At 37.7% G+C, this 17,010-nt stretch overlaps 2 protein-coding genes across 7 annotated transcripts in view; one reads left to right on the top strand and one right to left on the bottom strand.

Moving 5' to 3' along the window:
- The first annotated feature begins 7 nt into the window (after positions 1-7).
- Ccdc121 (coiled-coil domain containing 121) lies at positions 8-3,022 on the top strand. Of its 3 annotated transcripts, XR_003301575.2 has the most exons (3): positions 8-605; positions 1,109-2,134; positions 2,711-3,022. XR_003301575.2 is itself a non-coding variant. In XM_026397097.2 (2 exons), the coding sequence occupies exons 1-2, from the start codon at positions 250-252 to the stop codon at positions 2,049-2,051; spliced, it is 1,299 nt and encodes a 432-aa protein (XP_026252882.2). In that variant the 5' UTR covers positions 8-249; the 3' UTR covers positions 2,052-3,022. The 3 variants fall into 3 exon arrangements, 2 of the variants coding, with proteins under 2 accessions (XP_026252882.2, XP_026252999.1); XM_026397097.2 differs by having other exon boundaries at positions 1,109-3,022; XM_026397214.2 differs by having other exon boundaries at positions 417-609; positions 1,109-3,022.
- Positions 3,023-6,049: 3,027 nt separating this feature from the next.
- Znf512 (zinc finger protein 512) overlaps positions 6,050-17,010 on the bottom strand; it is a 33,220-nt gene continuing 22,259 nt past the window's right edge. For all 4 annotated transcript variants that reach the window (XM_077791786.1, XM_026405137.2, XM_026405203.2 and 1 more), the window contains 4 exons: positions 13,418-13,519; positions 12,271-12,333; positions 11,043-11,141; positions 6,050-8,140 (listed from right to left, as the gene is read on the bottom strand). In XM_077791786.1, coding sequence (XP_077647912.1) covers positions 7,832-8,140; positions 11,043-11,141; positions 12,271-12,333; positions 13,418-13,519 — 573 coding nt within the window. In that variant the 3' untranslated portion in view covers positions 6,050-7,831. The remainder of the gene's footprint in view (positions 8,141-11,042; positions 11,142-12,270; positions 12,334-13,417; positions 13,520-17,010) is intronic.

Raw genomic sequence — 17,010 nt, 5'->3', positions numbered from 1 at the left:
TCCGCGATGTTCGAGACTGCGATTGTGCAAAGAATCCAATTTGCAGAAAACCGAGGGCTGAGGTGCTGGGCCGACGCGGGAGCGTGTTCTGTGCGTCCGACCCCGCTGGAGCCAACTAGTGACAGTGGCGGGGAGGTGGGGACGTTGGACAAACTAGAGGAGGACTGTAGGTAGCCAGGAAGAGGGCACTGACGTAGTCGAGTAGGAACTGAGAGGGGCACAGCCCTAGTCCCAGGAGGGCTAGAGGAGATGGCATCTCACGGGCAGGACTCCCGGTGTTCGAAAACGAGAAGGGAGCACCTCGTTGTCTGCCCCAAAGCAGCGGGATACCAAACTGCTAGAGGGGCGGCTGCTAGGCCTCATTTGTCCCCGGAGGTGCTTAAACTGCTAATATCTGTACCAGCCACAAGTATGGCAGTGTGCGATCTCCGGAGTTGCCGGGTACAGCAGAGTCTCATTGACCACCGAAAGAAACGATCTCGAGAACCTCCAGTATATGAAAGCTTCCAGCCGCGCCGGACCCTTGACACTAGCGCTCGGTCTTCCGCAGTCACCCTCACTGAATTACAGAGTTGCCCTAGTGAACGCTTGGATTCCGGGAGCAGGTAGGTAGGTATACAGAGAGGTAGCTTCGTTTGCACGGAAGGGCTCTTGGAAACGGGAAATACGATCAAAGAGCTGAGAAAATTATTCATAGTCCCATCAACCCGTTTGTTTCTTTGACCCTTTGTAGCTTCTACAGTGTTCTGTAACTCCTAAGGTCAGTATTTCATACCCAAGCTCTGCCACTTGCTAACAGCATTAAGTCTTGGGCAAATCACTTACACTCCTGAACCTGTTTTCTCCTTTTTAAAATTGACCTAATACCTCCCGGGACTGTAGGGAGTACATCTCTGAGGATTGTAAGCTACATTACTGATCTCTACACTTAGTTGTTTCCTCCATAACTTGCATAGTGTCTGGAATATAATAGGTGCTGGAAGAGTTTTGTTTTTTTTTTTTTTTTTTTTTTTTTTTTAGGAATAAAGGACAATTGTGTGGGGGTTTTGTTTATTTTTATTTCCTAAATTGTCACTAAGAACTGACAAATGTCTCATTTGTTCTTCAGGTTTGCTGAGACCCACATGAGTCCTCATACATCAACATATCTAAGTATGTTACATAAATTTTTCACACCAGACAAGCTAACAAAGTGGGAGAAAAGGGTTAAAGGAAAGACAGTATTGGCACTGAAGAAGCTAAACAAGGAAATGGAAGAAGTTCAAATCCGCAGGGACCTGGTACTGGAGGAATGCAGAGCACTACACAAGGAAAAGTTACTTGTTGAAGCTGACAGCAAATTCTTTCTGGAATACCTAGCCCAGAAAAACAAGCACTGTAGACAGCTACATGAAGACCTCTGGAAGGAGTATTTTCAAAAATGTGGGGCCATAGAAAAAAGGAGACAAGAATTATCCTCCAAATATGCAAAGCAAACTTCAGACCTTAAAGCACAACAACTGCAGGGGAAAAAGACACAAGCCAATTTAAAAGAGCAGTTGAAGGCCTTGAAGAACATTTCAAAAATAAAGGAGAAACAGGACATGAGAATAGAGTCCTTAGAAAAGGAGAAAGAGAAAATCAAAGCTGAAACACCACTAAAGGACCAGAAAGCACACTTGCAATTCCTCCAGCAAAAAGCACTCCTGGAGAAGCAACTGACTGATCCATACAAGAAGCAGTCAGGAGAGAGAAAAATATTTATTAAGGCACAGACCTTGGAGTCCATAGCACAGAAGTCTAGTTTTGAGTTCTGCCGTGGGGTCTACAAAGAGAACCTACAGTTACAGGAGGAATTACTGCAGCTACTCGAGGTATCCAAGAAGTTGAAGGCTGCTCGAAGCCAGTTAGAAAACCAGAAACAGCAGCTGGAGCAGGAACAGTGGTATCAGGAATGCTTAATCAGGGGGAAGCAAAGACTGCAAGCAAGGCCTCACTGGTGCCCAAAAGAAGGTGCTACAAAGACCACATTGAGCCCTATCAGCACCAAAAAAGAATTAAATCCAAAGTAATTGCTAAAATAACATGAAATAAGAATTGGAGCAAATATTCTTAGTTACTACATAAACGTACTAAGAAGGCTTTTGGATTGCAGGTTAGTAGGCTAAAATATCCGTTGTGGAAAATCATTTTGATATTTCTCATCACTACAATTTCTAAAACAAGGTTGAATATATTTTCCTGTAGAGAAACAATGTTAAAATATGGGATCATACTCTGTTCCAGGATTCACAGTCCAATAAATCACTGGTCTAGCCTCAGTCTTTCATAAATACAAAAAATACAACTACCTTAAAAGACTAATTTAAAATACTGTTTTACAAGTATTAAGATATTTGGATACCTTTTTTCTTTCTTGAGTCTTGTTCCATTTATTTTCTGTAGCAGCATTTGAAATTCTAAAGATGACAAAAATTCTAAGTATTTCAGGTCATGAGTTTTTTCTTACATATGTACTTTGTGGTACACAAAGTTCCTTTGTAATGTGTATGTTCCATATATTTATGCTCATTTAGAACTAGGACTCTTAATTTTAAATTAGTGTAGACTTTCTTTTAGAGGAATTGTATTTTTTGCATTTGACTGAGGCTAGACCAGTGATTTATTGGAATGTGAATCCTTGCACATATGAGTATGATCCCATATTTTTTTTTTAATATTTATTTTTCAGTTCTCGGCAGACACAACATCCCTGTTGGTATGTGGTGCTGAGGATCGAACCCGGGTCGCACGCATGCCAGGCGAACACGCTACTGCTTGAGCCACATCCCCAGCCCCTGATCCCATATTTTAACATTGCTTCTCTAATGGAAGATATAATCAACTTTATATTTTCCAGAAAAACTTAAAAATTTCTGAGTTTTTGGGTTCATTCATATGTAAAATAAATTCATTTAAAATTAAATTTTAAAAAATTCTCCCTCAATATGCCTTTAACTTCTGGTTTTAAGTATGTAGTTTATTATTAAACAATGTTTTAACTAAAAATAAAAGCCTACTTATAATTTATACACTGATTTTTATTATTTCAATAACTGGACTTTTTTTTTACCTCATCACTCTTATTTTCCACTTCTATGTCTTATTTATACTAGTGTGCAAATAATAAAACTAGTTTTAATTCAGAAATTAGGACTTTAGACACATGTAGTTGCCTTCACCTAAATATCCCTACTTGTGAGCCAAAATACAGAAAGTCTGAACTTGTAGGCATGGGATTCAAGACAAATTGAAAGCTCTATTTTCTGTGGATGTAAAAACCCCAGGAATGGCCTGGAGTTGTGGCTCACTGGTAGAACACTTGCCTAGCAGATGTGAGGCCCTGGGTTCGATCCTCAGCACTGCATTTAAAGGAAAGGATTCACTGACAACTAGAAAATATAAAAAAAAAAAAAAAAAAAAAAAAGGAAGACATCTCTCTCAGGCTGATAGTTAGAAAATACTTATTAGGATCTTACATTTATACTATTCTGCTATTAATTTCACTTCTGCCATTGCAGTCCTGAGTATCTTCATTCAGGAGTGGGTAACTTCCATCTGATCTCAGTATTTTAATTTATTATCATTCCAGAGAATGGATTTAATATATTGTTCGTGGCCATTCCTTTCAGAACAAGGGCCTGACATGTAAGGTGAATCTAACCTAGTAAATTACTTTGAAGTTCATACCCCAATGTGAGCAGTAGGCTGGCCAACTAAGATGTCAATCTACTTTTTATCTGAGGAAAATTAAACAGGGTGATTATATTATATAAAGTGTCCGAGATAAAAATTAGGCTGACTTGAATGATAAAGTCTACAGTGCAAACAACTGGGGAAGAAAACATTCCAGGCAGAGGTAACAGTGATTCAGAGGCCCTAAAATCAGAAAAATCTTATTAAGTACAAAGAACAGAAAGGTGCATGTGGCCCAAGTATAGTTGGGGAATGATTAAAGAATATAGGCAAAAGAAGATGAAGCTATTACGAGACAAAAAGTATGTTTTGGGCTGCAGCTTCTGGATACACAGTGGTACTTTTTGCTGGGTAAGAAGTGACTATAGGGTGAAAGAAAATCAAAATTAAGATAAAACAGAAGTAAAATTTCTTAAGGGTTCCCTTTTAAGAAGGAAGTAAGCTGGGCACAGTGGCACTGTCCATAATCCCATAATACTTGGAAGGCTGAGGCAAGATGATCACAAGAAGCCAGGGCAGTGGCTCACACCTGTAATCCCAGTAGCTCAGGAGGCTGAGGCAGGAGCATCATAAATTCAAAGCCAGCTTCGGCAATTTAAGTGAGGCCCTGAGCAACTTAATGAGATCCTGTTGCAAAATTAAAAAAAAAAAAAAAAAAAAAAAAAAACAGGCTAGGGATTGTAGCTCAGTGGTTAAGAATTCCTGGGCTCAATACCTGGTACCAAAAAAAAAAAAAAAAAACAAGTTCAAGGCCAGCCTAGATAATTTAGTGATCCCTATCTCAAAAATTACAAATAAAGAAAGGGCTGGGGATGTAGCTTAGTGGTAAGGTTCATTACCCAGCACCACAAAAAAATAAATAACAAAGAGGAGGTAGAATACAGTATTCTTTTTGGTATCAACTATCTTTTAAATATTACAGAAATATTGGGCTGGGGATGTGGCTCAAGCGGTAGGGCGCTCGCCTGGCGTGCGTGCGACCCGGGTTCAATCCTCAGCACCACATACAAACAAAGATGTTGTGTCCACCGAAAATCTAAAAAATAAATGTTAAAATTCTTTCTCTCTCTCTCTCTAAAAAAAATAAAAAATAAAGGCCTATCAACAACTAAAAATTTTTTTAAAAATTAAATAAATAAATAAATATTACAGAAATATAAAAAAATATATATAGAAAGCTGCAAGTCACAACCTTAAATTACAAATTCAGTTGAAGTCCCTCTAGATTCCAGAAACACTATCCCAAATATAGTGTTTAACATTCCTGTGCATGTTTTCATATTTATAGCAATAAATACTATAGAACATTGTTTTCCATGTTTTTAAACCTTATGTAATCAGTACAAAGTATCTGTAACTTATTTTAACCAGACATCACTTTTGAGATAATTATTCATAATAACAAGAAGCCCTTGCTAATTTTATAGCTTGCATTCCACTGTGTAACTGCCCTGCAATTTATCCATCTTCTTGATGGACAAGGTTATATATTATAGTAGACTAACAAAAAGACCCAAGAATATATAATGTCTCAAATACACATTTATTTCTTGCTTACATAACAGTCTCAGATAAATGTTCTTGGTTGACATATGATTCTCCTTCACAGGGTGACTCAGGGAGTCAACTATCTTCCATTTTGTGTTCTCCCCAACATCATCTGTGTCTAGATAGCAGAAGGGGAAAGGGAGCTTAGAGGTACACTACTGTCTTCAAACTGCTAGCCTGGAAGGTGATACCTATCACTTACACTCACATTCCATAGAGGGAACTCAACTGGCAAGCCCTTTACTGCCAGAAGACAGGAAAGTGGGAAAAGCAGTCTAGCCATTTGTCCTACAGGCCTATAACTTCAGAAGATGAGAGCAGATTTAGGTGGATAGGTAGTCTGATACACATTTTCAATATTTCTCTATTGTAAACAGTACTGCAATAATCAACCTTGTTCAACTCTCTTGCTAAAGTGAGCAAAACTAATTTCTCTATCTATACCCAGGACCAAAGCTGTTCAGCCTCAGGATTATATTATTACTAGATATTGCCAAATCACTTTCAAAGTGATTAGGCCAATTAACACTCCAAAATTGAGCATGAAAGTTTATACTACTAAACATCCTAGATATACTCAATACCGCCAAACTTAGTTACTGTAATGAATTTTTTTAAAAAACTGAGTAGTGTAATGAGGATGATCTATATTGACTCCTGCTGATCCTCAACCTTGAGAAGCAAACAGAATAGGAGTACTACAAGGGGCCTGGATGAAACAGGACAATATATTTCCTGTATCATTTCACTTTAGCCTCAAATTCTTCATTTGAGGAGTTATAGAACTACTGAGACAATTGCATATGGACTTATTTCAGACTCATCCCCACCTCCAGCCATCTTCTTAGCCCCACATACAGCACCAGCAAAGAGTCAAGCAGCAGGTCCAGGTCGAAATCAAAAAACAACTGGAAACACCATTCTAAGAGAGAGCCATTTATTTCTTTTGTCATTGCCAAACATTCCCCAAGTCTTACTCACCAGAAATTAACATAGCTTCTTCATTTCTCCTCCCTGACAACCCTCATCTACTGAAAGGTTTTAAGGATGCAACTACCAATAAAAATGTAGTGTAGACATTCCATTTCCTTCACTTGTTTCAAAACTACCTATTCTGGCAGTATCTAATCCAGGTTTCAATGCTCCCTTGTTTGAAAGTGGTCTTCACAAAAGCCCACATGTTAAAGCTATTCAGAGGAGCACAAACAACAGAGTTAAAGGGTGGTAATAGCCTTCAGAATTTGAAAGGTAGTATTCATCCACATCAAGTCTAATTTTTTAAGTGGCATATGCCACAAAATAGGCAAGAATATATAAGACCAACATTTTATGCAAAAGGGGAAAGAGAATCCAGAAACACAATGCTGCTCTAACCAATACTCCAGAGAAAGCCACCTTCAAAGGGGAAGAGTCCATTAAACATTACCAGGTAAGTATGAGGTACAGAAAAAGAACTTTACTTTCCAGCTCCAGATTAATATCTACATCTGGTGTCAAAGTGTCAGAATATAAAGAGGATAGAACTTCATATATAAAAGAGGATAGAAGGACAATATTCTCAGAAAATTCAGACACAGGGTTGTCTAAAGGAATGGATGAGGACTTAGCAGGATTATAGACTAACAAGTGAGGTAAAATCCAGGGCAGAAGGAATGTGCACCATGATTTCCAATCTTAATGGCATTACCAGGAGCAGTAGGCTACTGTGTCAGGGGCATTGTGACATTTCTCAATCCTTAGAATCAAGGGAGCAAAAGCAAGCTTCAGGAGGGCATCATTGCAACAGATGAGACTTCAGGCCCCAGAAAGTTTGGAGCAGTATTTATTGCTTCTACTTTTTTCTTTCTAGTCATTTTAATGTTTGGGCCACATTACTCCTAAGGCTGCTTTTCATGCCTGTGGGTCTAGTTAGTCACTGCTACCTGGTAGAAAGATTTCCCAGTATAACCAGTGGAGGGAGGTTCTAACTTTTTCTTACTAAGTCCTTTTCTTACTTTCAATCCTAAAACCATATTGAGGACACACAACAGCCTCCATAAAGTTTTGCTTCCCAAGAGGACAGGGTAACCTACTATATAAGTGACAACAGTTCTAGCTTCTATAACAATATCACAAATACAAAATGATAAACCAGTATGGTTTTAAAAAATTCGTTTGGAATTGTTTTATAAGCTAGATGATGGAATGGCTACTAAATCAATGGAGCTTCCAAGAACATTCAAACCCCAGGAAGGAAAAGACAACCAAACAGGTTTCTTAATCTTGAATAGGGCAAGAGGGGCATATACTTGGCCTTAAGAGGGAGCTCTTTGGGCAAGAGAAGAGAAAAACAAGAGGACTCCAAAGAGGAATAGTAGGAAAACCTACTAAAAGGGGAAAGAGGGAGAATGAAAGTGAGTTAGTAGAGAAGACAATGAAATTTACACAGGAGAAAGGAGCTGAGAAAGTCACAGCCTTACACGAATAGCTGAAAGCATCTTCGCTCAGCCCCACCACTCAGGCCTCCCCACATAGTTCCCTGTGACAAGAGCATCACATTCACTCTCCTAGGAGCACTTTCACTGACTACCTATTTCCTTCCTCGTTTATGATTCGTCTTTGGGGGCTTTACTTTCTGGAACTGTGCGGGCACTGGCTCCTGCTCTGATTCCTTACAGGAGGTCGACACGACCAGTTCCTCATTATTCCTCCTCTGATCCTTCCCTACTCTAAGACTCAGCTCAGTTTCAGGAAGCTCAATGCCAGGCTGCTGCCGCCTTCTAAGAGACCTTCTGCTCCTGTGCTGCTGCCTCCGCTTTTCTTCTTCCTGCTGCCGCTGCTTTATCTTCATCAGCTTTTCGAAACTTTTGGTGGTTGTTGGATTTACAACAAACCAATCCTAGAGAGGCAGAACAGAAAAGTCATCTAGAGAGAAACACAGAAAGAACATACAGAAGGGGTATAGGAAGAATGAAAGAAAAAACGTGGTTAGGGCATAAAATAGTAAGGAAGAAACAGGTATACAGAGTCATACCTTAGAACTTTATATTTTATTTTTGTTAATATTCTTTTAGTTATAGATGGACACAATACCTTTATTTTTATTTATTTATTTATTTATTTATGTTTATGTGGTACTGAGGATCAAACCTAGGGCCTCATGTGTGGGAGGCAAGTACTCTACCACTGAGCTACAACCCCAGAACTTTATATTTTAAATTGAAGAAACCTAATACATGATTCTGGATACTTTTTGTTGTTGTTGTAGATGAACAGCATGCCTTTATTTTATTTGTTTATTTTTATGCCATGCTAAGGATCGAACCCAGTGCCTCACATGTGCTAGGCAAGCGTTCTGCTACTGAGCTACAGCCCCAATTATGGGTACTTTTAGTAAATGATCTACAAAGTCTTTTTATTGAGCATCATCCCACCCATTTCATTCTTTTGTATAAATCTCATGATGAGATGTAAAGCACTGAGCCACAGAAGATTTTTATTTCATGACAGTGTAGTGAACAAGAACATGATTTTTTTTGTGTGGTGTGGGTGGGGTGGGCCACAGAGGAATGAACCCAGGGGCATTTAACCACTGAGGCACATCCCTAGCCTTTTTTATTTTTCCTTTTGAGACAGGATCTCACTAAGTTGCTTAGGACCTCACTGAATTGCTGAGGTGGCTTTGAACTTGCAATCCTCCTACCTTAGCCTCCCAAACCACTGGGATTACAAGCATGCACCACCACACCAGCCAAGAACATGAACTATGCAGCCAGTGCTCCTCAGTGCAATTCCCAGTTCTGTTTTAGTTATGTAACTATAGGCAAGTTACTTAACCTCTCTGAGCTTCAGTTTAAAAAATTAATGGGTAGGACTAGGGTTGTGACTCAAAGGTAGAGCGTTCACCCAGCATGCGTGAGGCATTGGATTAGATCCTCAGCACCACATAAAATAAAATAAAAGATATTGTGATATGAAAAATTGTGCTCTATAAGTGTAACATGAATTATAATGCATTCTGCCGTCATATATAACAAATTAGAATAAAAAATTAAAAAAAGATAGTGTCCACCTGTAACTAAAAAATAAATATTAAAAAAATTAATGGGTAAGGGATATGAAATCAAATTAGAAAGTATTCTTGCCAAAAATGTAAAAGAATACAAAAAGAACTGAATCTAATCAGTGATGTCATCAATCTTCCAGATCTAACTATCAATTTATATGAAACAGCTAGGATAGAAGAATACCACCAGAGGATGCAATCAGCAAAATCCAGAATATGAGGGGGCTGGGGATGTGGCTCAAGCGGTAGCACGCTCGCCTGGCATGCGTCCGGCCCGGGTCCGATCCTCAGCACCACATACCAACAAAGATGTTGTGTCCGCCGAGAACTGAAAAATAAGTGTTAAAAATTCTCTCTCTCTCACTCTCTCTCTCTCCTCTCTCTTTAAAAAAAAAAAAAAAAAAAAAAAAATCCAGAATATGAATGATCTAGTTTCTCCAACCAGTAAATGGCAACCAGAAAAAAGCTTCTAGACCTGCATAGTCGAACAGCCACTGCCCACATGTAGCTAATGAGCTCTTGAAATGCGGTCAGTCCAAACTGAAATAATCTTTCAATGAAAAATTTACACCAAATTTCAAGACTTGGCATGAAAAAAATGAAAATATCTCATTCATAATTTATTAATTAATGACATGTTAAAAATAATATTGTGGATATACTGGATTCAATAAAGTATTAAAATTAATTTTACCTGTTTTAATTATATATTTTTAAATGCAGCTGCTAAAAAACTTTATATACATGGCTCACATTCCATATCTATTACAATAGCAAATGCTCTAGATAAAAGCAAAAAATTGCAGTATATGGACCAAATATTAGATTTTGATTTGAATAAGCCAATTCTGAAGGGAAAAAACAAGACAATTATGGGAAATTTAAATAATGACTCAATATATGAAGATACTAAAGAATCACTGTAACTCTTCTTAGGCATAATGATGTTTGTGGATATATGTTTTTAAAAATTTTTATCTTTTAGAGATACATATCAAAAGAATCATTTACACTTAACATGATATATGGAATCTGCAATAATCCTTTATAGCTGTTTTTTTTTTTTTTAAAGAGAGAGAATTTTTTTTTTAAAGAGAGAGAGAGACAGAATTTTAATATTTATTTATTTATTTTAGTTTTCGGTGGACACAACATCTTTGTTTGTATGTGGTGCTGAGGATCGAACCCGGGCCGCACACATGCCAGGCGAACGCGCTACCACTTGAGCCACATCCCTAGCCCTCCTTTATAGCTGTTTTATGCAGTATATTAAACAGCATTAAAAATAGGCTGCTAGGGCTGGGAATGTGGCTCAGTGGTAGAGTGCTTGCCTGGCATGAATGAGCCCTGAGTTTGATTCCCAGCACCACAAAATAAATAAATAGAAAAATAGGCTGCTAATAGACATTAGAATACCAGAAAGCATAACAGTGTGTATGGAGATTGTTTGAAACAATAATGTCAAACATGTAAATTCAACATAATTCCCCAATTCCTGATCTGTCTGGATTTAAGAGAAGAGCTTAAGGATGCTCTCAATTATAGTGATTTCATGTATTTTCATAGAAAAACACAATTATGTCTAATTTTAGAGAGTATTTTAGCTTTAGTGTCTCAGTTGGTACCATAGTTACTTTCTTTTGACAGTCCTAGACCATAAAATCAGGGACAAAGTCCACCTCTCTTGCGGCTTACATAGGATTACAAAACCACTATGGGAAAGCAGAGACCTCACCTCAGCATGGACAGAGTTGATGTGATACTTGACACCACTCTCCGATACAAATTCTTTCTGACATAGAAGACACTTGTATTTTCCAGCCACAAAGTTTCCCTATTTCCAAAAGAGAAACAAAATAAAGTTATTGGTAAATTCAGGAACACACACCTGGATTATGTGCAGGGACTGTTAGAGATGAAAAGGGAGATATTATTAGAGCAAAGGAAAAGATCCAAAACAGCAGTATGTTTAGGAAAACCAGCTTAGACTCTCACCAATGCAAATCTGTCCTAATGCAATTCTATTCAAATACCTACCCAACTTCAATAAGACCTGATGTCTTTCTACTTCTATATTATGTACCATGCCACATTTTTGTACTTTCTCAGGTTCCTTTCACTTCACTTTCAGGTTCTTTTGTTCTTCCCCCAAATGAGCAAACTCCCCAAGTTCACCAGAAGCACCAATATGCAATTCTTCCCACTGTAATCCACTGCTGCAAACAGTGTCTTGGAAATCCAGAATTAGAAGAATACCATCCATAATGCCTAGTTTAAGGACTCAAAAACTAGGATCAAGATGACAAACTCCTAAGCATTCCTGGACAGATCTGGTTGGGATGCCTACAACTCCCTTATTGGCTTCAACTGAGACTTCTCTCCCCTCCTGAAGCTTCAGGTTTCCATGGTGCTCATTTTGTGTGAGGAGATACTTCTGAATGAGATTGGAAAGTGGCAGCATTTCCCATGGCTCGTGGGTTGTAGGACACCTGGGTCAACATGGAAAAGATTCAGTGAGGTGAATGGCTGTTAGTCTGACACCCTATCCCATCTCCCATCCCCAGAGGCCATATAGTTCAAATAGGTTTGGAAGATCTTCACCAATCCAGATAAGTACATGTAGCTTTTTTCCCCAGAAAGTTAAGGTCCAATAAGACAGAACAGGTCCAGTGCGGGAGAGGCTCAGAGGGAATCTCTGGTAGGGACTCAGAACTCATGTATTTTTCTCCAAATTCCTTTATTGAGTATGGCGTATAGCTATGTTGGCCTTCTCTGTGTCTTGGGCATACCCTGGAATCCCATCCAACATGAGACCAAGAATCTTTGCAACACAGAAGCCTTTAAAGCAGCCTCTGAAGATAACAGTAAACAGGATGACTAGCTGTTCACCTAAACTGAGTTCTCTTCCATGTCAGACTATTTTAAAGGATATATTAAGATATTAATTTTAAAAAATTACAAACCAATGTACAAGAGCCCAGGTGAGCTTTAAGGCCAGATACACTACTGTAGACAGCCTCACAACCCTGAAAAAGAAAAGAATAAGGTGAAGGCTACACCAAAAACATCCTTCTCTTAGCAATCTGGCCATTTATACGATCAACTGTACATTTAGAAGATCAATATACAGTGCCCCAAAACAAACACAAAATGAATCTACATGTGAGTCACAAAAGCATGAAGGAAAACAAGGAATGCCAATATAATGCAGTGGAAGAACACTTGACTAGCATGCATGAAGCCCTGGATATGATCTCTAAGACTACAGGTGGATCCAAAAAAAGGGAAAAAGAAAAGAAAGTCAATAAATTGTTCAGGAAAGTTTAATCCATTTCTTTTCCTGGTATTTTCTGTGATACTTAATAGAAATACAGAAAATTCCATGTTTAGATTTTTATATATTTTTTTTTTTTTTTTTTTTTAGTTCTCGGCGGACACAACATCTTTTGTTGGTATGTGGTGCTGAGGATCGAACCTGGGCCGCACGCATGCCAGGCGAGCGCGCTACCGCTTGAGCCACATCCCCAGCCCCATATGTTTAGATTTTTTAAAAATCCTTTTTATGTAGTGCAAATGTGTCTCCTACTCCTTTTATTTATTTCTTCCTAAGTATTGCTTATATAGTTGTGATTACAATCTTAAAGATGGCTAAAAAATCTCTGCCCCTCTTGTCATCAAGAAGTGCAGTCTATTTACCCTCCGAGTCTGGGTTGGCCCTGTGATGTTTTTGACCAATACAATGCCATGAAAGTAATGCTGTGAAAATTTAAAGTGAGGCATTCAGAGATATGCAGCTTCTGCTTTCCTGTTCTTAGAACAGTCATTGTGACCCTGCTGGTAGTCCAACTATCCTGCTAAAAAGAGAGGCCAGATGGAGGGCCAGGTTCCCAGCTGAATGCAACTGCAAAGAAGCCATCTGGGACATTCCAGGCCGAGCACTGGCCTGCTCATCTGACAAGAATTATTCATTTACAGAATTGTGAAGAAATAAAAATAACTGTTGTTTTAAGCCACTACAGTTCAAGGGCTTTGTTATGAAGGAATAAATAATTGAAAACAAGAGCAGACCTTCAGAAACATTTACTGAATTAATGAAAGAGAAAGAACTACCTGGTTAGGACACTGAATACGATGATACTTCTTGATATCTGTCTTCCACTTGTGTAGTACTTCCTGGCTGAAGGTAGGTAGCCCAGGGCGAGTATATTTTAACTAGAAGATAAGAAACATTTTATTGCAGGACTGCAACTCCCAATGAAAATATCCCAAAAGCTTCACACCCACCTCTTTAGGTTATATATTTCAGTAATCCACGTTTATCTTCATATAGAAAAACATCTAAGATGTAAGACCCTCTAAAGTACCCAAAACTGACAAATATAAGTGGCTTCATTTAGGCTTAGAAGACTTTTGGATATAAAGTTTTATTGTTGTTAAAACATTCTTCTGTTCTTTTTTTTTTTTTTAAAGCTGTACAGCATATACATAGAAATAAAATATTTGAGGGAGGACGACAAAGGGAGGAGGAGCAATAGAGAGTGCACGCACAAGGAGCTGAACACAGTGGTGCACACCTATAATCCCAGCTACTTAAGAGGACGAGGCAGAAGGATCCCAAGTTCCAGGCCAGCCTAGCCTACTTTATTAGACACCATCTCAAAAAATAAAAAGGGCTAGGGATGTAGTTCAATGGTGGAGCACCCCTAGGTTGAATCCCCAGTACCTCGTAAAAGAAGGGAAAAAAGAGACAGGACTATAAAGATGTATTCATATAGTCATTCATATATGTAGATGATAAAAAGAAGCCATAAACTTTTAAATATTAACAGTAGTATTCTCTGGGTAATCAAATTTGGGATGATTTTAATGTTTTTCTCTGTTAATCTGTATTTCTTTTCTTTTTTTTTAGTTATAGTTGAGCACAATATTTTATTTTATTTTTATGTGGTGCTGAGGATCGAACTCAGTGCCTCACACATGCCAGGCGAGCATTCTACCACTGAGCCACAGCCCCAGCCCTTAATCTGTATTTCTATTCTTCAATTATAACATGCTAAATTTTGATATTTTTTAAATTCTAAAACAAAACAACTGAAGTTCAATCTAAAAGATGCAAAGAAACTAGGAAACATAACATGTAATCTTTGCTTATCTGCAAAAGCAGAATAATTTCTAGACCTCCTTTCACATACTTTGACATGAGTTACATGTACAACAACTGCAAGTGGAGCTTTCAGAGACAGCACCTGCAGAGATAGTTCCTGCACAGTCCACCTGGATAAGAGCTTTACTTCTGGCAAGCAGTCTCCATGATTCAACAATAAAGTATCTTAAAAGGAACTGGAACTCTGAGAAAAGCAAATCAAAGCCCAGAGAGGTAATGGGGGAAAAAAAGTAGCTGAAAGAGGCCCTGGTAAAGCTAAACCAGAGCAGAAAGTAGGTATTATTTATAAGCATTTATTCTCTCAGTAGCTAGTACAAATGAGCCCATCTAAAATTCTTTTATGGTGAAAGGGGAATACTTATATAATATTACTTTTATACAATAAACGACCTTAGTTATAAAAATTATGTACTAAGTAGCACTTAAAAATAGACAATGAGGGGCTGGGATATGGCTCAGCAATAGAGTACTCACCTAGCACATGCAAGGCCCTGGGTTAGATCTCAGCACCACATAAAAATAAATAAAAGTATTGTGTCTAACTACAACTAAAAAAGAAATAAAGAATAGAAAATGAGGACAATCTCTGTGAATACACATGGAGTGATTTCTAGGAATGTATTATTGAGTGAAATAGAATAGAGTGTAAAAAAAAACCAGAGCACAGAGTAGGTATGCAAGCTGAGCATAGTGTGCGTAGTGTAAAAAGTGTAAAAAGTTTAAAACTGTTCAAAAAAATGATAGGGGAATGTCAAAGAGACACAGAAAAATAAAAAGAGGGAAATATAGACTTATGATCATCCATCTCATTAAAATGCTTAGAAAGAATAAGCAGAAACTAATGGGTTTGGTTATCTTTGAAGGTGGGTGGGAACAGACAGAAAGAAAAGGAAAATGGAAATGGAATAGTTGGAGGAAGGAGTAGTGACTCTTCTTTTTTTTTTTTTTTTTTGTTTTATTTTTTTTTGTTTTTTTGTGATTTTTTTTGTGACTCTTCTTGAAGTATATCTTTTTTAAGTCTGACCTAGAAATATGGTAATATTACACAAATTTACAAAAATAAATGATTTAAATTGAGGAAGAGGGGAAAAGCGGGAGAACGCAAATATAAGAGAATAAAACATGAACCTATTACAAATGAGTAGCATAATAAAGGGGGTGAGGAAGAAAAAAAATCAAGCTAAGTAAATTTGGAAAACTGTACTTTTACTATATATTTTATAAGGCTAAGGGTGAAAAAACTGCATGTAAACATTCTCCAGTAATTCTTTTACTCTACAGGGAAATGTGTCAGCAATTCTGAAACTACTGGATGTCATACTAGATTTGAGAAAATGTGTAATGATACTGGACATAACAAGAGTCAGATCTGAGCAGAGTGCAAAAAAAAAAAAAGAGGGAAATATAGACATATGATCATCTATCTCATAAAAACTCCTTTTGGACAAAGGAGTAACAAATAAGGAAGAGGAAAACTAGAATGAAATTTGAGGTGTTGACTGGAATTAAAGGTATTATGACTTTTAATATACATACAGATAGGCATAGAAATAAATATGGATTTTGTGTGCATACACAAATATACAAACATATATACCTTTTAGCTCTAGGTACCAAGAAAGCCCAGAAACAATGAAAGCCCAGTAGGAAAGAGCACACCTACCACTAAAGTCTTAGTTTATAAACATAATCTCTAAAAAGGAAGGAGTGTTCCTTGGAAAATGGTTGATTCCAGATGTGGGCAGGAAAAATGCAAGCTGAGCACAGTGTAAAAAGTTTAAAACTGTTCAAAAAAATGATAGGGGAATGTCAAAGAGACACAGAGGCCCACTTGAAATATCTTTCAAAAGTACCTAAATCTGGGACAATTTGAGCGGCAAAATAAATAATACAATGAATTATACAAAATAATAAGTTAAGTATCTATGAGTATATTGCTGGCATCCCCACATCCTTAGCTTCTGCATGTGCTGAATCGATTAACTATAGATTAAAAATATTCAGAAAAATATTTCATCTGTACTGAACACGTACAGACATTTTTCTAGTCAATATTCCCTAAACAACATACTATAGCAACTATTTACACAGCACTTAGACCATATTGGGTATTATAACTAGTCTAGAGATGATTTAAAGTTATAGGAGGCTGGGTGAGGTAGTGTATGTCTGTAATCCCAGCAAGGGGGCTTACAGGAGGCTGAAGAAGGAGGATGTCAAGTTTGAGGCCAGCCTCAGCAATTTACCCAGGGTATTAGCAACTTCATGAGACCCTGTCTCAAAATAAAAATTAAAAAGGGCTGTGGATGTGGCTCAGTGGTTAAGTGCCCCTGGGCTCAATACCAGCACCAAAATAATTAAAAAACAAATAAGTAAATATAGGACGAAGTACATAGGTTCTATGCAAATATTATGCCACCTGATGTAAGGGGCTTAAGCATTTAAGGATTTGGGTAACTGAGAGGTTCCAGAATCAATCCCCCAGAGATAATGAATGAAGACTATAATGATATAAATTTCAATTAATAATTGTAGAAGA

Source organism: Urocitellus parryii, chromosome 12, assembly GCF_045843805.1.
Source record: "Urocitellus parryii isolate mUroPar1 chromosome 12, mUroPar1.hap1, whole genome shotgun sequence".
NCBI lineage: Eukaryota > Metazoa > Chordata > Mammalia > Rodentia > Sciuridae > Urocitellus > Urocitellus parryii.
This window is presented reverse-complemented; position numbering and strand designations above follow the sequence as displayed.

What these genes read in the sequence shown, in the direction of transcription:
- Ccdc121 (XM_026397097.2), top strand. Translation starts at nt 250, where the DNA reads ATGGCATCTCACGGGCAGGACTCCCGGTGTTCGAAAACGAGAAGGGAG. An exon ending in CGCTTGGATTCCGGGAGCAG is followed by an intron (nt 606 to 1,108) that starts GTAGGTAGGTAT and finishes TTTGTTCTTCAG; the next exon opens with GTTTGCTGAGACCCACATGA.